This window comes from Chanodichthys erythropterus, chromosome 22, assembly GCF_024489055.1.
Source record: "Chanodichthys erythropterus isolate Z2021 chromosome 22, ASM2448905v1, whole genome shotgun sequence".
Lineage (NCBI taxonomy): Eukaryota > Metazoa > Chordata > Actinopteri > Cypriniformes > Xenocyprididae > Chanodichthys > Chanodichthys erythropterus.
Genome location: NC_090242.1, coordinates 18,956,316 through 18,977,281, shown reverse-complemented (window position 1 = coordinate 18,977,281; position 20,966 = coordinate 18,956,316). Strand labels below are relative to the sequence as shown.

At 38.8% G+C, this 20,966-nt stretch overlaps 1 protein-coding gene across 2 annotated transcripts in view; it reads right to left on the bottom strand.

The window, feature by feature from the left end:
• bcr (BCR activator of RhoGEF and GTPase) overlaps positions 1-20,966 on the bottom strand; it is a 69,411-nt gene that overhangs the window by 13,242 nt on the left and 35,203 nt on the right. For both annotated transcript variants that reach the window (XM_067375898.1, XM_067375899.1), the window contains exons 2-8: positions 15,775-15,959; positions 13,286-13,390; positions 12,354-12,539; positions 8,731-8,838; positions 7,363-7,423; positions 7,037-7,089; positions 5,952-6,092 (exon numbers count right to left, since the gene is read on the bottom strand). In XM_067375898.1, coding sequence (XP_067231999.1) covers positions 5,952-6,092; positions 7,037-7,089; positions 7,363-7,423; positions 8,731-8,838; positions 12,354-12,539; positions 13,286-13,390; positions 15,775-15,959 — 839 coding nt within the window. The remainder of the gene's footprint in view (positions 1-5,951; positions 6,093-7,036; positions 7,090-7,362; positions 7,424-8,730; positions 8,839-12,353; positions 12,540-13,285; positions 13,391-15,774; positions 15,960-20,966) is intronic.

The window sequence follows — 20,966 nt, the reverse complement described above, 5'->3', positions numbered from 1 at the left end:
CTGGTTTTGATGAGTCTTTGTGTTTATGAAATGAGAAAATTTGGAGGACATTTTGAAACGGGTAACTCCTGTCAGCAGATCATATGCTAAGTGATAGACCCGCAAGCCTAAGCGGTAATTAATGTGTGAAAACACACAAATATGCATAACACAGCCCCCGGTCACATGTCACGCTTCAGTGCTCCCACAGCAACACATCACCTCTGCAGTGGGGAGACAAAAGATGATATCACAAGCATCTCATCCACTCACCTCCACATTAAAAGACCACAATTTTTTTAGTGCAACATAACTATTGCCGTTGACTCACCCAGACATACATGCTTGAGTGAATTTCCCAGTGATGTGCTGTCTGCAGCTGGGTACACGGAAGAGATGGAAGAGTCACTACATACTCATTCCAAAACTTCCAGCAAGCCAGACATGATGTGCGTCATTGCATTTCAAGAACAAAGTGTAATGGCTTGATTTCAGCTTATGCCACCGCCAAAAATGAGATTCCTATTCCACATGGCTCCATTTTCTGCATACAGAAGCATAGTGGCCAAAAAAAAGACAGCCTCTCTCCACATCTCTACCGAAAGGAAGAGCAATTACATAGTTTAGTCAATGCAAACAGTTCAATCAGCGGTTAACTGCACCTCTTTTTCCTCAGCTCAGCTGTTTTGGCAATAAATAATTTGCGGGGTCCTGTGTAAGAAGATGGTTACTGTCTTGAAATAGGGTAGATGATTCCAGTAGTGAATGCAGAGACTCAAAGAGCTGTTTGTGCCCAAAAGATCCCACTCAGCACTACTGAAACGGGATCCTGGGAAACACAATGTTCCCAAATGTTCCCACACCACCGAGATTATACTGGTCCTGTTTCAAAAGGGAATCATGCAGGAAGCACATTCCACTGCAAAAGAGGTTGTCCAAAATGTGTTTGCTGAACTCTTCTTGAGAGAAATGCGGGAAAATAAGGGAGGGCCACATGTTTACAGGAAACAATAGTTTCTGGTCACATCAGTGCGAGTGAGGGACCTTTCAAAGATCTCACTTTGCCACAAGCCTTTAATCAAAAGGGAGGATAAGGCGCTCAATGGTAATGTCCCAATCACCAATGTCCCAATGGTAATGCACTCAGCCATCCCGGGGATGGTATAAACAGTAGGGAACTTTACTCTTGTGGCGTTCTGCGGTCAGATATGTTTTGTATAATGACCACTAAATTGTATAATTGTCATCTGACTGGTTATTTTTGCAATAATACTAATAATAATAACAATAATTATTATTATAAATTAAACTGCAAAAAATATTTTGTCAATTCTTAATCTTGGTCAAATAATAATAGAAAAAAAAAAAAAAATGGTAACCCTATTTTAGGGTTCAATTCTTACTTGCTTATTAGCTTGCATTTTACTAGTATATTGGTTGTTTATTAGTACTTATAAAGCACATATTAATGCTTTATTCTGCATGACATTATTCTACATCCCTTAATCCTACACAATACCTAAATTTAAATGCTAAAGAAACTACCTAACTAACTATTAATAAGCAGTAAATGAGGAGTTAATTGAGCAAAAGGTGTAGTTAATAGTGAATGTGTTCCTATGACCAAAAATATTGTTAATATTAATTGATTTGATGTATTATTATGTATTATATTTATTTATTATTAGTTAATCTTGGTCAAATAAATTGTGTTAGTTATATTACTGTTATTATTATTATTATTATTATTAATACTTGCATAGTGGCAGCACAAAAGTATTATCTTAAAGGGTTAGTTCACCCAAAAATTAAAATTAATTATCTTGCTGGCAATAGAGGCCTCACCGAGCCATCGGATTTTATCAAAAATATCTTAATTTGTGATGGACGAAGGTCTTACGGGCAACAGCACACACTAAAACTCTTCTTTCAAAGTGCACCATGTATCTGCATTTACATCCTACTTAAATTTCTTTTGCAAACACTTGAACTGTACTGCACTGTACACTGTGTGCAAATCTATACTAGTATCGTATCAGTCTAAAGTGAACATGATGTGCTTTTTCCCCTCTGTAAAAGAGGAGACGCTCAAATGAGCTGTCTCAGCACATCAGATGACATTTTCCAACAGTTTGCCTCCAGTAGAAACATGACAATGGCAATATCTCATAATCACTACAAACGGACTGAAACTACTGAAAATTGAACACAGCCATTCAAAATAAAAAAATGAACAGCTTGTGAAGCTTAAACATTCAAGACAAGAACATTTCAGTGCACATTTTTTGCCTTCTTAACATATCATGCTACTTAAAATTATTTTTTTAATATGAATATTTCTGTTATTATAAGCTTATCATTGATATTGTTACATTCCTTATAAACAAAGTGACACTAAGCACATTTATTTGCTTAAATAACCTCTCAACAGATTGTGCCCTGAAGGTAAGAAGCAAAACGCTCTTTAGATGAATCTGTGTGTTGTATATTGACATGCATATATGATAGTCTTTTGAACAAAGCAGGTGGCTTGGAAGAGCCCGAAGTCATCTGGTTGTGTATGCATATTCGTTTGATGTATATCTACTGTATAGGGTTTTGGATGTTTGAATTGCTTCTGTGTTTGCATTTATGTGTCTTCAGTGCATACACTTCATTTGCATACATTCATTATGAATGAGTGTGTGTGTGCATCACATGTGTGCAGCTACATATAAAGCCCATCGCTGTGTGTGCTTGTATCACAGACGCTGAAAGCTGCTTTCTGAAATCGGCTGGTTAATTTGCATTTTAATTAAGTGGCTTTGGCCCAGCAAGTGCAGGCCTCTGGGGCCACCCTGAATCTCTTCTCTCCCTCTCTCACCCGCATACCTCCAGTTTCCAGCACGGGTAACACTAGAAGCCCTAGCAATCAACGCAACCATGACCCGAACAATCATGCTAATGCTTCTAGCTGCCCACTGATATCAGTTCTGAAGTTACTCTTAAATAATGAGATCATTGTTCATTGGCATCTACCAAAGACTTAGGGCACCATACTGTACCTCTCTGCTCAAGCTAGAAGCATCTCTAGAATAACTAAATGAAAGAAATTAATTAAACAATAAAAATAATGATATAAGAATTATAGCTGATACCAATAAGCCAATAATTATTTTTATGTTATGACAGGAAACCAATAAATAAAATACTGTATGTAAAATATACTATACTATTTTGTCTAAACAAATAAAAAATAATAATAATAATAATAAAAATCAATTGTTTAAAATGCTACAAGCAAATTTTGGCATCATCACAGAGTACAGTATGAAAAAAATGGACATTCATTCTAAGACTTGCTAAAGATTGTTTAACAGCGTTATTGAATGATTTGGGTTTTTAAAAATTAGCTTTAAGTGAGCATTAGATTAATCTAAATGTAAAAAAGATGAAATGGGCAGGTACAATATCATATCCATTATACCGCTGTCTGTCTGAATACTCGATTCTGATTGGCTGAAAGGTGTGCAATAAAACTGTTTAATGCACAGGTAGTTTAGAGTCAGTTTAATCACCATTCTATATTAATGCGCTGCTTTCATTGAAGCACACACACACACACTCGCAAATACACACACACTTTATATAGCGCTTTTCTGGGTACTCAAAGCGCTTTACATATGGAAGGCGGAATCTCCTCAACCACCACCAATGTGAAGTATCCACCTGGATGATGCGACGGCAGCCATATTGTGCCAGAACGCCCACCACACACCAGCTTATTGGTGGAGAGGAGACAGAGTGATGAAGCCAATCAGAATATGGGGATGATTAGGAGGCCTTGATGGACGGAGGCCAATGGGCAAATTTGGCCAGGATGCCAGGGTTAAACCCCTACTCTGTTTCGAAAGACATCCTGGGATTTTTAATGACCAAAGAGTCAGGACCTCGGTTTAATGTCTCATGCGAAGGACAGTCCTTTTTGAAAGTATAGTGTCCCCATCACTACACTGGGGCGTTAGGACCCACACAGACCACAGGGTGAGCAGCACCCCCTGCTGGCCTCACTAACACCTCTTCCAGCAGCAACATAGTTTTCCCAGGAGGTCTCCCATCCGGGTACTAACCAGGCTCAGCCCTGCTTAGCTTCATTGGGCAACCAGTCTTGGGCTACAAGGTGATATAGCTGCTGGCTAATTTTGTAATGTCGCTGTTTTTAATTAAACTCACAGCTTCATAGCTAGTAGAGAGACACTGCACAGAGCAGGTTATTCACATGCACATCTCTCTTTCTCTCTCTCAACAGATTAATTAATTCAAATAAATGTCATAATTCTATCAAATAAATTTAACCTTACCACACCACTTAATTTCTGTGTCTGATTAAAGCAGACAGAATGCTAGATCTAACGAGTGGGAGCTGACAAAAATAACATTTTAACCCTTCAAATTTGGCTCTGCCAACATCAATGACATCAATGACAGCTTTAACTGCTGGCCAATGACCATTGTATAAGTGAGATAATCCACAGCTAGCTGTGCATTAATCGATCTGAATGCACTTTGCAAAGGCAACCACCCTCCGTTTTGCGTCGTGGTTCTTTGCCTCCACGTTGTGAATTAAAATCATTTAATGCACAGCTAGCGGTGGATTATTCCTTACATATCAGCTGATAATAATATATATATATATATATATATCAATAACCAATCGTTAACCAATATATTGTGTCTCCTTATTCACTAACAAAATATTTTACAAAAAAGGTGGGCCATAGCAATGCAGTTGCTAAGGCGTTGAAAGTATTTTTTATAATGCTGATATATGGTTGCTATGGTACTCTGGGTGCTTTTTTAGGTTATCGTCAATAAGACGTGTGATTCATGTCAGTATCACAAACGTGCTGGATGCCAGAGCTATATGGCAAAGTTTAATACTCATGGTCTATTTGAATCCATACAGTTTGAGCAAGGGTATTAGTGAAGCTAGTCTTAGCTAATTAAGAAATTGTGCTTAATTAATTTAAAAACTATAAAAACCGAAGGAAGGTAAATTAAAGCTTGTATTTTCTTCGACTGGGCTGAAAGACAATAAGCTCCACAACAACACATTGATTTCCATGAGTTCCTTTCATGCACACACTATCAATATTTGATCAGTTGGTCTGTCCGCACGCGCCAGAGGGGAGGAAGCTGGAAGCGTTGTAGAGACCAGTAGCAAACTCCTCACCGTTTACTCAAAGTGGGTGGAGCCTGTTCCACACAAGATGGCCTTTTATGAATAATCAATGAGTTGCGAGGCAGAGTAAGGTGGCTCATTAAGGCAAATTACACGCAAGCACTGCTTGCCATCAATCACACAGCAACAATTCATCTGCCACTCTCCTGAGGCCACATTGCTGGAATGAAGGGGGTGGCACAGAGAGTCTCTGTGTCTAAAACCAAACATATCTTAAATTCCCAAGATCCTTTTAAGGGTGTTTTTCTCTGCCAGGGTCAGGGAGGTTATGTGCTTTCTTACCGCCTGTAACTAATGACATCATCATGACTCAAGAGCATTAGTAAGCAGATACCGAAGAGATGATTAAAAATAAATCCCACTAGATCTGAGCACGAACAACTCAAATGCAGCAAAAAATTCAGTAACAAATAGAGGATGTTTTATTTATAGCGTAAAGCCTCTGTGGAGATTGAGAGTATATGCTAGTGTGAAATAAAGAAAAGGCATTGTCGCCCAAGGATAGATTGTGCGGAGAGCAGAGGGTGGGCTGGCTCTGAGATGGATGGAAATGGCTGGCTGTATATCCTGATGGGAGCTCATTGGCTGAATGGCTTCAGGGCACCTGCACTGTGCGACCTGGAATTTTGACATTTCTTTGCCCTTTAAAAATACTTTTTTGACAAATACTCTCTATCGTAAACAAGATGGAGGACGTATGAGAGTGAGGGAGAGGGGTAAGATGGAAGGAAGTAGGGATTTCTGCACTCACCTCTCCCTTCTTCACTGTCATGGACTGGCGGCGAGGTGTACTCTCTTCATTTATGCTGGACAGGAAGTTCTGGGAGATGCGGAGGGCGTCCTGCAGGAGGGGGTAATCTGGGTGACTGGAGGGTGTGTGTTTCAGAAGATCCTGTATAAAATATACACAAACGTCAAACCTAAAAGTAAAATTTATTTAATTTGATTTAATCATTGCTATTTCTTAATAAAATGTTTAATTTTTTAAAAAAAAAAAACATTTTGATGGCTGTCCATGCAAAACAAAAGACTGTATACATAACCAACACAGTGCACTCATTGCTATGAATAGCTATGAACTCGCAATATGGTGGCTCTGTCTACACTAGACGTAACAAAGCGACCATTGCAAATCCATTTGTTCTTTGTGTCAGAAGTAGTGCGAGCACTTGAAATGCGTCATTTTACGGTCTGGAATTTGTCGTGTCCAGTGTAGACAGCATTACTGATTATAATGGGTTCTATCTGCTTTTGTTTGGCTGAGCCACATGCACCTGGTGTAGACACAGTGTTAGTCCCGCCTTCTAAATAAAAGAGTCAATCAACAATTGGTAAAGTTGCTGTAAAGTTGTATTGCATCACTACAGCAGTTGATAGAAGCTCCAGTTCCCTCAGAAACCTGAGACTCGTGCTGAGAACTGCATATCCGCACGCTTTTTAACACTCTTTGAGTAACAGAAGATAGGCACCATCCGCATGACATAATTTTCACAGCCCAATTTTCGAGACCACGCCGATGGTGCACATACAACAGCGCATGTGTGAGTGACTTGAGCGCTTGAAAACAAAATCCACTAGATGTGCCGAACACATATTTGAAAACACAACACATATTTCTGTGCTCACAGCCAAAGGGGTATACTTTGAAAGGCTCGCACGCTCAACTGTGCGCGAGACAGAGCGGAACGTGGAAAATGAAGTATACCCGGGCCTTGTGAACTTCACAAGGCACTATCTGCTTCTGGAAAGTACCCTAAATCATTGCAATAGTTAAAATTATAAACACACACATTTAAGCAAGGCTTAAAAAATTATGATAAATTAAGGTTGACTCACATGTAAAACAAGCGTGCTCCGTGTCACTCTGTCCACTGGTTTATAGAGCAGAGCTGGCAGAGACAAGACAGAAGAGAACACACACATTGGGTGATTATTCACAAGAGCCACTTTCATACTGCAGGCTCAAATGCCAATGTTTGAAACCTTATCTAATCCACCCACTCAATGGGTTTTATACAACTGAATTTAAAACAAGGAAAGACATTACATGCTGGGAGCAAAATGTGCAACACTTAAGCTCAATGAAAATACTACAGATAATATAATGGCCATATAATGCAATAATATATGAAAACAATGAATGCAATCTGCTCGTTTCTTACTTTCCAGTGAGTATTTAGCTGTCAGGTCTTTGCACTCCTTGGTAGTTCTGACCTTGAGACTCTGCAGAGATATCAGAGACAAACTCAGGATCAATAAACCTGTGAAGTGCACACCATCACGCAGGCCTGGTAACTCTAATCTCAAAAAGAACATCAGATTACTATTACAGAACAACTATTTCACATACTACAGCAGATATTCTCCTAACAAATGGTGTTCATTCGCTCTCAGGTGCTACAGTAGATTGTTATGTTTACATGAAGATCATTTCACAGTCATGAACAAAGTAATTGTTATTTGGCATCACTAGTCAGTTGTTTTGCCAACCTCAGCTAGTCACAGCTGTAAACAGCACAGAATATTCCAAACATTACATGTAAAAATAAACAAAGTTTGCTGTTACATGCTTGACAGTGTTCTTGTTCTGTTACTGTGTATATTCATCTCTCCCTCCTCCCTTTGCTGTATATCAAAAGAATCCCTTTCGGGAGAGACTAAATGAATAAATTAGCCAGTCACATTTGATCTACATATGCAGTAACTAAATGTTTCCTACTGCAAGCTTTACACTGGCGGCAATACACTCTAGAACTCAACTCACTCGAAATTGTCCACCCCCACCAGTGCGAACAAACAATTATCCTAATGTTTGCTTTTGGTTGTGTTAGAAGGGAAGCATATCCAAAGTGTAAAGGGAAGTAGTAGTTGGCATGACAACAGCTGGTAGGGGGAATAAAGTGGGACGAGGTGAGCACCATCATGTAGATTTTATTCCAGACAACCTCTCTTTATAACATTTAGCAAGGCATAAAATCTCCTGCTGAACTCTAAAGAGGGTTGAGCGCTGCTTTTAGATCTGCTATGCTGGTTGGTAATGGTCTCTTTTTTTTTAATCAATAACTCTGAGTGACCCCATGGAGGAGTGCAGCAGGTAAAGTCCTGCATAAAAATGGAAATTACTTGTTCTTTGCTGGCAGGATGCATCAAGGACACAGTAGATCTGATTGGAAGTTTGGTAAAGGCTACAATTCCACTTTCTTGTTTTTTAACTTTCCTATGCATCTATATATATATAAAATGCCAATTTATTAAAATATGTATTTCTGTATAATTAGTTTATAAACTTGAAGCGATGTTTATACAAGTACATAATTGTTTTTGCTCTGGTATCAAAAATCATTAAATTTCACTGGTATTGTTAGCAACTAATATTTTCTCTAGCTTGGATGTTACAGGATGCTATTGCTTCTAAACAATCAGAAGCTTGTGTTTGTTCGCTATGGTAAGAACTAAGCTGGGGATTTTGGGTAGAGGTATCTGTTCCTGTATTAGAATAACAAGACCTTGAGCACTCCAGTAGGCATTACCTCAGAGATCTCTGCGAACTGTGTGTTCGCTTGACAGCACTTCTCCGCGGTCTCCACGGCGAGTTCATAATTATCCACAAAGGCCCTGTACACTCCAAGCTGGCTAGCCTGCAGGAAGAGAAAACAAAGTGAGTCATTTCCACTCATGCATCTTTTTGTCTTTGTTGCCCATGTATGGTGGACTTTAAAACAGTAGGATGCAAACTGTTGAGATTTATGAGTACATCCAAGATGGCAGTTCCCGCTCCTGGCTAACAGCGACACTATCGTTAATGAGTGAGATGCACGCATGGACTCGCCATGGTGACATGGGGCGGACAGACGGGACAGTGTCATCGCCCCAGGAGCAGCTGGGCCGTTGCTGTGCGTGGCTATAGAGCCTACAGCGGTTGCCATGGCAGCAGAGGCCAACTCTACAGTGAGCAATTAATGCATGTGGCTGGCGCTTGTAAAAAGCACATTTGGAAATCTGATTTAGCCCATCCAAACTCAATAGCCTTTCTGCCAGTGCTGGAAACCTCTCTCTGGAAACCGATCAATCAATCTCTCAAAACACAAATATACTTTAGACGATAAAGCGTTTGTGTGGGTGTATATGCGTGATAATAAACAAGCTGGAGCAGAGCCAACCAAAACAATATTTGCTGTCTGTACTGACCAATGTGGATTGGACAGTTTAACAGTACATAATCAACAACACTATAGAATGTGTTTCTGATTTAGCTTTACACTTTCATTTTCCACTGTTTTGGGCCCTTATAAACCTATGTTTTTTGTTACTGTGCCTTTAAAAGGATAGTTCACCCAAAGATGACAATTCTATCCTCATTTACTCACTCTCATGTCATTCCATATCTGTATTAAGGCCAGTTCCCACTGCACTGACAGACACCGTCATGCGGACAATCACCAGATTACAGTACGTTACTTTTTTAGACACGACAAATGAGAGCAGACCAAGTTAGTGATGAGTAACACAATGATTATACAAAACCCAACGAAGTGTCTGTTGCTGTTGGATGGCATCTGACGGTGCAATGCAAATCGCCCTTTACTCTTTTTTTTTTTTTTCATAAAAGATGATATTTTGTTGGTAAGCAAACAGTTCCAGTGACAAAAAAAAGGTGAACCATCCCTTGAACCATCCAACAACAGTTGGACAGGAACAAACGACGAATTGGTATGACCCTATTGGTACAAAGAGTCCATAAGTGAAGTCATTTTCTCAGTGTGTGCAATCCTCTCCATGCTGAGCAGAAAAAGCCACCCCGGGCCAGAATCTATCTGTAGCATGGAGGACGGGAATTTACTCTGCGACAACCTCATTACAGCGTGGAGAGAGATGATGACCGTAATAAAGCACCGACAACACATGCCGGGCGAGTCAAACCGTGGCTGAGCGCTGCGGGGAGATGCGTTAAGCTGGAGTAAGAAACTGGAAATTTAGCAGTGTAAACAGACATGATGAAGCAACTTCAATCAAATGAATTTAAAACATCCAAAACCAACTAAACTAAGAGACCTTAGTCAGAGGAGACACCATATTTTATCTGAGGGATACAAATTGTTCAGTTTGTCAATGTTGTGTACAACATGTAAATTATTCAGGCAAGAAAACACAGAGAAAAGAAAAACTTAGTGGAAGAAACTCAATTAGATTTACAGTAGATTTACAGAGTACAGCAAATACTTTTTGTACACTGGTTATGGTTACAAACTCTCTCTCCACGTCCCTACAGCTGTATTCTGAGTGTGATTTATTGACCAAAAAATGCTGTATAGATACAACTAATATGTAGAATAGATATCTTTATTGTGAATTCTTTTAGCCATTATAATTATGTGAAAATCTGATATCGTGACACCCCAGTCGACCACCAAAAAGACACTATGTTGACAGGTCAGTATTCCTTATTTAGATAACACATAACCAGCCCATTAAGTGTCGATACAGGAGAGATGTTGTATGCTTAGGTTGTTTTGAGAAGGTTGAGATGCATATAAACACGACACAGAAACTAAAAAAAGTTGATACGTCCGCTGGTTGAGACAGCTTGACAGAGGCTTCAGCACAGCAGCGTTCACATCCTCTCAGCCTCGACACAATTCCTCATGATGACAAGACCATATGCCAGGCCCAGCTAAAGACGAAAGTACGTTCCTCTGCACTTAACAATGTTTAAGTAGGTCACAGATCTGCGCTGAAAAATGTGAATGTCAGAATCTCTCACTGTTAGGAGAGAATTTATATACGGGTGTCAGTGACAGGCGTAAAACATTAAGTGCAAGCGAGAGGAAATATTAGCATCTTTCTCACAGCTGAGCAGGACAAGGAACGTCACCTTTGACTTACTTCATGATTTGCGTTGCGTTTACTTGCTCAACATGAGCTGTCGGGAAGGAAGAAACAACACAAACAGCAGGAGACATTTCTACCACCGACTGACTATATCTTTCTCGTTCATACATCTTGTTCTCTCTCCTGCTGTGAGCAACTGTCTTTTTAGGGAGCTGCCTCCTCAAGCGCTGCCTCGCCTCCTGCCTTCGGATTCACGCTAATGGATGTGGGAGAGGGTGAGGGGATCAGTGACAAATAGCCTCCGGTCAAAATGACTGCCTGACTGACTGACTGTCTGAGGAAAACCCAGCACCTTCTGGGAGAAAACACAACTTGGCGACTGTAGCTTCCGATTATTAAATGTGGGACGTGAAAGTGGTGAACAATGAAGGGGAAAATGGAAAGATAAATAAATGTGGAATAAGAGTCCCGCGCACACTGCCCGGACAGAGCGAGAGGGGGGATTTATCTGCCCCCCCTAACAGTCAGCAGAGTCACGTGAGGAAAGAACTTAATGGAAAAGAGCGGGGGGGCAAGAGATAGAGAACACAATCTTCGAATGGCACTATTAATAGCCCTCTCCTCGAGACACAAAGCACACACTGTAGTATCTGCCCAAGTGGCTGGGTGAAAAAAGACAGCATTGAGATGTGATTTTCAATGTTACACAGGCTCCTGCAGTCCAGACATTGTGTGACTGTGCAGTGTCGATCTAGGGGCATAAATGATTCATTTAGGATTTCTTGATTTGGAGATAAATGTTAATTTTTATTCAACCTCATGGCGTACAGAAGAGACTGGACAGCTGAAGTGATTCCACTGTGATCAGAATGAAATTTGACTCTAAATGACTCTTTGACTCTTGCTTCTAAAATGAAAAATTACATCACATTAAGGAAAGCGGATTCCGATTATAAATAATAATAATAAAAAAAAACAAACATGAAATGCTGTTTTCTGTTTACTTAAAATTCTTCAGCGTACTAAAGCGTCGTTTCAGAGTAATTAAAATTGCTTTAGAGTAAACAGGATATATTCTAGAAAAAAAAGGAGAACATGATTTTATCTATGAAGAAATTATTGGATAATAAAAAAGTGGGTGTTCTGTACCAAAATGGAGTCGGGTGATTTGATAGTAGTTTAAGGAGCAGGAGTTGGTGATGTCAGAGACTGAGCAATTTAATACAAAACAAGACGACACAAAACTTCACAATTACTAAATACAGGGTCCATTTAATTTTCATGTTGTGTTTAACCTAAAAAAGGAGCTGAAAATTTTACTCACTTGTTTTTGGAAAAGGTCTCCTACGCGTTGGTGGTGACTCCACTGCTGCACTCTGGGTAAAAGGCTATCATAGAATTCTTTGTGGATCTCGTAAAGCTCAGGCACTTTAAAGAAGATGGTTTCGATCTGTTGAACAGTCAAGACAGGCTGAGAGGTGGTGGCTGCTGCTTTCAGGGGCTTCATGGGCTAACAAAGGAGCAGGAACAGACATTTGACAATGTAAACATGTTTTAGTAACTCTGCTTATCACTAAAGACAGACAAGGTATGAACATTCTCCATTTTCTAAAGTAAGTGAGAAAAACCCAATAGTATGTGTTTTTAACAATCTAATCAAGTAAACACTACTGTTCAAAAGTTTGGGGTTTAGTTGTTTTTAAAGAAGACCCATATGCTCTCCAAGGCTGCATTTATTTGACCAAAATTACAGTAAAAACAGTAAGATATTTTTTTAATTTATAATATTATAATTTTAAAAATATAATTTATTCCCATGATGGCAAAGCTGAATTTTCAGGATTCTTTGATGAATAGAAAGTCTGAAATAGAAATCGTTTACCTCTACACTAACTTTTGATCAATTTAAATGTTTTTTTTTTTCATATAAACTTTTACTGACTTTCAACAGTAGTGTACAAAACAAATTAATGTGTGACGTTCCTTGGACTTCCTGTACTGAGCCACAGTTTTAGAGTGTGCATTTATCATAAATTAACCCTACTAATGTACAGCATCACATACACTTGCATTTAAATGCATGGCATTCCTGCTGCAGATGATGGATAGGCCATTTTTTTTTTTGCATTTTTGACTTTAAGCTCTGTGTCTTAATCACTTAGCCGACCCATACATCTCACTTATAAGACTCCTTACAACACACCTTGTGCAAATTCAATTGCACAGTTATCAGATTCAAACTTGAATCGCTCTCACCAGTAACAGCGCCTCCAGATGGCTGAGGTAGGTCTCTTCACTGGCCAAGATTCCAGACAACACCCTTTTCCTCATCTCCAATCCTTTCTCTAGGTCCAACTCCGCCTGTGTGAACAGAGAAAGAGCTCACACACTTCTGAACAACACACTCTTAAATCACATGGCATTAAATTACATACTGGCATTGCTGGAATGAACTATAAAAAAGTGATTTGGCACTGGTTCAATGGAGCTGCTCTCTGTTCTTACAATAACTGTCTTGGCTACATGAGAATCATGGGAAATTCATAACACCTTTGAACCGAATAAGGCCTTTAATTGCTAACCACCAAGCTCTGAGAAAAGTATCAAAGATACTACAGACCACAAATCCATCTAGAAGCGACATATCTATCTTGTGTCGTGTGTAGGTTACCAAGTGCTAATGACAGCTAAATGGGCCTGAAATGTTGGTTTCCATGGCCACAGCACAGGTAGTGGAAATCACAGATGTTTGTGATAGTCTCATGAGACTTTCTAATCCAGATTTCAGGATAAAACATCCATCTGCTTCATGACTGATATCACTGCAGACTATACTGGCTTGTATCGAGTTTTAAAGTGATGCTAAAATACTTTCACTACATACATTTCTTCTAATCTCACCAACTGATATTAGATGTGAAGCCCCACCTGGTGACAGAGTAAATCCCGCCACTGAAACCTGCAGCAGGGGGAAGGTGGAAATCAAGGTTTTATTCATGAACTCTTGTGTGCGAGACGTCTCACCCCAGGGGGCACCCCAGTATCTCTAGACCACCATCTTTTATTCATCCACATATTTATTAATCAAAGCATGTCAGTGTTTTAGCGCATGAGAATGAGTTGGGCTCATCTCTATTGCTCAATCAATAACCCTTGCGTATTGAAAACACAAGCATGAAAAAGTATTTCTCATTATACACAAAACAGGTGAAAAATTAAAAATGGCTCTGAAGTGAAAAAAGTATGTTTAAAGAACATGTACAGAACATCAGTAACAACTAGGAAAATGTAGATAAATTATTCTAAAAGTATATAATGCAGTTAATATATCCTTGTAGATAACTTGTTTAAATGTTAAAAAGGATTTTACTTAAACTTCCCCAATTTATATTTTTCTGCAAGCTATGGGAAGTTGCCCCATTTTTGGATTTTCATATCTCTTTATATAATATTGTACTTTGAAATGAAACTTAATAAAAACAGAAATGTTACATTATGAGGCCAATACACAGAAACGACTTATGGAAAAGGTATAACTTTCAATACAAAGTTATAGAGATTTATTGAACATAAATATGAAGAAATTATTGCTCATTCATATTCAATCTTTTGGAAATGTGAAATTTGAATAAAGCACACAGGTCTTTTTTCAGCTCACTTTGAATGGAGTGGCAATCTAAACAGCTTTCTGTGATAGCATACCCTGATGTGACTTTTCTTAAAAGGTGCAGACAGAGAAATTACACTCATTAAAATCTTATTTATTTCTTTGTTTGAGGCTAAACAAGGGTAAGAAAATGTGCCTGAAAAAAATGTGTGACCATCTCTCTGTAGTGTCAATTGCAGGTTTATTTACAGCTCAATTTAAGATGTTTACATAGCAAATCCCTCTTTTAATCCATCCATATTTTAAATCCCTGGCTGTAACTCATAGAGCATGTATTGGGCATGGTATTGGCAGGGAGGGATATCAATCAATTTGACAGCCAATGGCTGTATCAATAAAGCAAGAAAGCTCTGTTTTACCATCAGTAATTTAATTTAATGGCATGGCCACTATGTACGATGAAGACAGTTTCCTGAGGCTCTGAAATTAAAGCTTTAAACCTTGGTTGATAACAAAAGCATCTAGAAAGAATTACTTTAGATCACAGATGACTGCATGAAATGAATGTGATATTCTTTTGCACAGAACCGAGCTATGTAATATTTACTAAGCTGCGATAAGCAGTAAATGTTTAATTAGAATAGTACTATGCAGACTCAGCACTTCAGAATCTGCAAGCTTAGAAAACTGCCAAATTTCACAGCTCACTGGTTTTGTTGTGTACCATTACCACTGAGGCTATAAATATATGTGGGTTTACTGGTACAATTATTTATAATGGACTGCTTCACAGATGGCATATATAGGGTGGACTCTTATCATGGAACAATGCATGCATAAAGAAATCTTTAATGCATACTCTCTACCTTCGCATTCCACCAAGAAAGCATTAATTGCTCTATGGCCAACAAAATAATTAGCTACTATTATTACATGGGCATCTGATGACTCTGACTGGTCATATGTGTCATTCTGCAGTCAAATATTTTGTATTGTCCATGGCAAACAATTTCATACATATGTCTGCTAGTTTTATTGCCCTCATATCAGTCTGTAATATTAAATAAGTAAATAATGTACTAAAAAAAAATCAAAACGTCAGATTTCTCTGGCAAGGGGTTTACAGGAGGTGACTTACAGACTTGGAGGACTCGATCGAGCCGGAGGAGAGGGTGTCCCGACTGCTGCGGCTCTTGGAGCTGAGGTGAGGGGAGGAAGAGGGGGAGTCATCAATGTAGGGCAGGATGTCATGGTGTCTGCGCTGCTCCTCCGCTCGGTCTGCGTCGTAACCGTAGGTGGGTGGAGTGCCTGTAAACGGACCATCTGTGACAAAACAGAAGAAAGGGATTTAGTTCACAAAACCATGTATAAGAACAGCATCCTGTTATTTATGTAAAGTAATATATCTTTTGAACACTTCTTACTAGCATGGGTTGTACAGAAAGAAATCAACTCATTGGTAAAGAACAGTATGTAATATTAGAGTTTATGCCCCATCTCTTAATGTCATCAGCTAAGAGAGTCAGTTTCATATTCTCAGTGTTCAATTGATTCAGTTTAAGTGGCAACCTAACATTAGCCTAGAGCTCTTAAAGAGCAATGAGATTATGTCTGGAGTGGGTTTTAAGTTTTTAAATTAATGCAGACAAGCCAGAACTTTCTGTATACATTAAGATCACACATAACTTTTTGGCTTAAAGAGTTTCTCCCATTGGAGGAAGAGGCATAAAGGAAGACAAACGCATATGTAAAACAACAGCCTAAGTTCCCTCTTCCCGGTCTGGTTTGGCCATTAAGCTGCTGGCAGCCACAACGGAGGATCTCGTATTTATACAACACAAAGCTCTCAGTTAAAACGAACTGTTTTGCCCTCGTATAACACAAGCACATCTGCTACCCTCTGGGAGGAATATGCAGGACATTAAGTTTTTCAGACACAGTGAAATGTCAATTTAAAGTCACTGCTGATGAAACTCTCCCTTTTTTGGAGGATTTTTTTTTTTATTGGCAGATGGGAGAACTCCCACATTTCTCAAACCAAAGGCCATGGTAACACAGTGATTTTTCCTTTCACCACACTGAGAGAAGATAGGTGTGTTGCTTAATATTTGTGTGGTGATTTTTCTCAGGATTCTTTGACAAATAGATAAATAGTTCAAGAGAACAGCATTTATTTGAAAAAAAAAAAAAAAAAATCATATTGAAAAAAAAATAATATTGACCAATTCAATGCATCCTTGCTGAATAGAAGCTCACCACAAACCATTGAATGGTAGTTTACGCTGTATACAAAAATATTTAAACTTAATCCATTCTACGTTTCTTATTCCACCAGAATTTGTGTACACTGTACAGTACGTTTCTAAAATTTAGCCTAAAGTTAGAATAAAATTAAATACCAAATTATCGATGAATCATAACATCTGTGTGAAAATGTTCAGACACAGGTTTTACTAATAAATAAAACTGTATGAGACCCATTGCATAAAGCCAGATGAGCATAAAACAGCTCTAGCTAACTGAGTCACACTGCCTTGTCATTGCCTTAGCGTTTATCCTCCCACTCTTGCCTTGTCATCTCTCTCTTTCTTTCCTCCACTCTTTCTTTCATCCTTTCCCCCAGCTTCCCATAGATGTCTGCTGCTCTTTGGCTGAAGAAGCAGCATGCCATGCACATCTGGAAACATCGTCATCAACTTTATAAACAATTCTTAAAATCAGACGGCACTTCCAACCTCTTGGTGAAGCCTAGACACGCTTGTACAGTAACAACAAACACAAATTCCATAAAAATAGTAGACAGTCCCAGACTTAACATGTAGATGATTTTTTTGAGGATTGATTTGAGGAAAAATCTGCATGATTTAAACATGGTATAATGTGTAAAACATAGTTAAGAACACTACAATAATATTGCTAGCTGAAAGCATAAAAAAAAAAAAAAAAAGCATGGGCATTTAAATTCTGTTCATGTGGAATTAATCCCAGGATCTCTCTGTGCTTGGCCTTCTCCGGTGTGTTAATTCAGGGTTATTCCCTGCAGGATGAAGAGCAGATTGAAACCTACAGCATGTTGTCCCTCAGCAGCCAACGGGTTTATGGGAAGTGGGGAAGCCTGGGAGATGAACTCCTGCAAACCTGCCAAAATCTCATCATCATGTGTGCCAAAGAGCTTCAGATAATCCTACCATTTGGGTTGAGAAGAAAAAGAAAGAATTTGTGGGAGGAATTGGGGTACTAATGTTTCAATGAGTGTCGACATCTCCTTCAGGGGTTTTTGGATGGAGTGGTGAGGGTAGTGATGGGGGCTGAGATGTTGCAGAGCTCTGCATCTGCCAGATAAATTAAAGACACGCCTTTCTCCTCCCATGTGCCAAGTGTTCCATTAAAATCTGGAAATAAAGAGTGCAGAAGAACATGTATGTGTGGTACCTATGAGTCCCTGGCCTCTAGGGAGGGACAAAAACTGGGAAAAGATGGAAAATGACACATCAGGGATAAAGAAGTCAGTCCATTTTCTTCCACACAGTCGGTTTCCCTAAATATCCAATTTTCGGGCAATTTAATACCCCCCACCCCTAACCATCCTACATACAGAAAAGAAATGAATATGAAGACCGGAAAAGGGGAGGTGAAAATTAAACAGAAATGAGTAAAGAGCCGCCTCGGGCCACAACTGAATTAAACGGGGATTGCTCAGAGAAGCTAATTTGATGAGAAGTGTCATTTTAAGGTCATAAAATAAAAGAATACAGTCTGTGTTGGCTGATATTGCTTTTGCAGTCTTGTCCACAGAGAAAAACAAAAACAATTTAAAAAATAGTGAACCAAAAAGAAACAAGAAAACAAAATCACATGTATGTTTGTGAAGTATTGGGTATTTCAATGTAGCAACACAGATTAAATCGATATGAGGTCAGCTAGTTCATAAATGTTTTTTTTTTAAGCAATGATTAAAATCCTCTGTAAAGAGTATGAATTTAGAGACGCGACTTCACAGAAAGGGTTTTAGCATGCTGACAGTTTGCACAGTCAGCCCAGTTTCTAAATTTGTCCCTAAAGCACCATTGCCACAATCATCTAAGCACTGCTTTCATTTAAAAAAAAAAAATAAATAAATATATATATATATATATATATATATATATATATATATATATATATATATATATATATATAATAAATAAATAAATAAATAAAAATCACCACCTTGAACAATAAATTTAAAGAAAATTACTGTCAGACTAACCCTAAACCTTGAATTTGAGGGTCTACATGTCCAATGAAGCCCATTACAGATTATTCCAAATATGTGCCTTGAGTAAAACAGGGCAATTAGATTTTCTGTGTGGTTATCTCTTATCTAAGTGGCATGTTTATCTGCAAAGAAATAAACACAAGAAGTGGTTGGGTTGAATCCAGGAAAGCAGCCAAGTCTGCCGTGTTGCAATCGCACAGGGAAGCCTCCTAGTGTGAGTAAACCAGCCTTTGTCCCAGCAAGAGGAAGAGTGAATCACAACACACAGAGCCACCCTGCAATCAACAACAAGCTGCCATCTACTACCAAACCCTATCTTTCTGTTTGCCCTGACCATGCTTAAAAGCATGACAGCAGAATTGGATTAAAATGTGTCCATGATGCTGCCACAAGTCCTGTCATCTGCATGACTCCATCCTCTGCCACAGGTTTGTGTGAATGACTTAAACACGGATTTGTCACACTCAAATCAATGTCTTAATGCATTTATGTGGTATGTATTACATAAATTATCTACTGACAGTATTAGTTACCTGTTACGCTGTATATTACTGATACATTAAAAAGTGCAGGTTCACAAGAGTTCTTTTTCTGTGAATCAGGTTTTACTGGTTGCACTGTATGTTTCTGATTTACCGAACTAGTTCATAAGAGTCATTTGTTCATGATTTGGATTACAGTGGTTGTTAGGGGTGGGAATCGGAGGGTACCTCACGATACGATACGATCACGATAAATGGCTCACGATAACGATAATATCGCGAGTCAGCGATTCTGTGATAATCGATATATCGCTAGACAATCCTATAATGATACATCGCGATATTGGTCTTAATATGAAAACAAAATGCACGTGAAAAGGTTAGTGCAGGTTAATGGATAAATCTGATCTTAAATGTACATTTAATAGAGTTCACGTCACCGAAGGCAAGAAATATGAGGTGCATTTTATTGACCATCAGTTAATTTCAAAATCAAAGACTGCAATAGGAGAGAGCGGCAACAGCACTGGTATAAGGTCTCATTACTTTTAATGAAGATAATTGTGTGTTATGCGTCTGCAACTTTCACTTTCATATGCGGCAGTTTGCGCGTCAGCTTGCTGAAGAGATCTGCTGCGATGTGTGATGCAGTAGCGTTGTCATATCTGACTCTCACATGTTTCAGTTTTAGTATTTTTGGGAGAAGTAAAATTTACATATGTAGTTTCAACAACCAGATGCATTTAGACTGAGCATAGACAGTTTTGACTGGAATGCGTCCCAGACCATCTCCTGAAATGGTTTGAGCGATCGGATTTAAATCCGTCTCAAATGCGTTTTTAGGCATTTAGGCATTTAGACCTGGTCTTTTCACGATCAGATAGCTATCCGATCAGAGAAAATGCATGAAGTCACCAGGTGCAAACAGACCCTTTGACGTTCTTCAAGCGCTTAGATATACACGGGAGCGTTCGAAAGCAGGCGTCTATCAGAGGATCCCTAATATATGCTTTCAATGCTCCCGTGTAAGCGCTCGGTGAAGAACATCAAAGATGTCTACGACTGTCACATCAATGGTATAAAAGTGCATCAAGACTTTGAACTTAAACGTGGCTGGGGCATCTATTTTACTCACACTGCTGTCCGCCATCCTTTTAATAACCTCTTTTTTTTAGGGTAGTTAACTTAAGTTCACGTTTCCCTCATTCATGTGTCGAGCGCCGCCTTGAAGTAGGACGTTTTGAGCAAAGAAATATATATATAGCGCTTTATTTTTTTTTATTAAAATATCGATATTTGGCGCAGCGATACGATTCTCGTATCGCACAGAGAAGGATGACGATATATCGCCATATCTTAATCATGAGAGTAGTTTGTTTCTTGAATCGGACTACACTGTAATAGTGATGCCTGTTTTAACAAACACTACTAATTAAAAGGCTAGATTTTACTCAACCTCATGTCATTCTACACCCGTAAAACCAAAAAAATCGTGCATTTAAAAACACAATGTGCCAAGAAGGACCATCAATTTCCCAGCAGGCTTTGCAATCCAGGTTGTAGAGGCAGGCTGAGATTGCACTGGAGCTC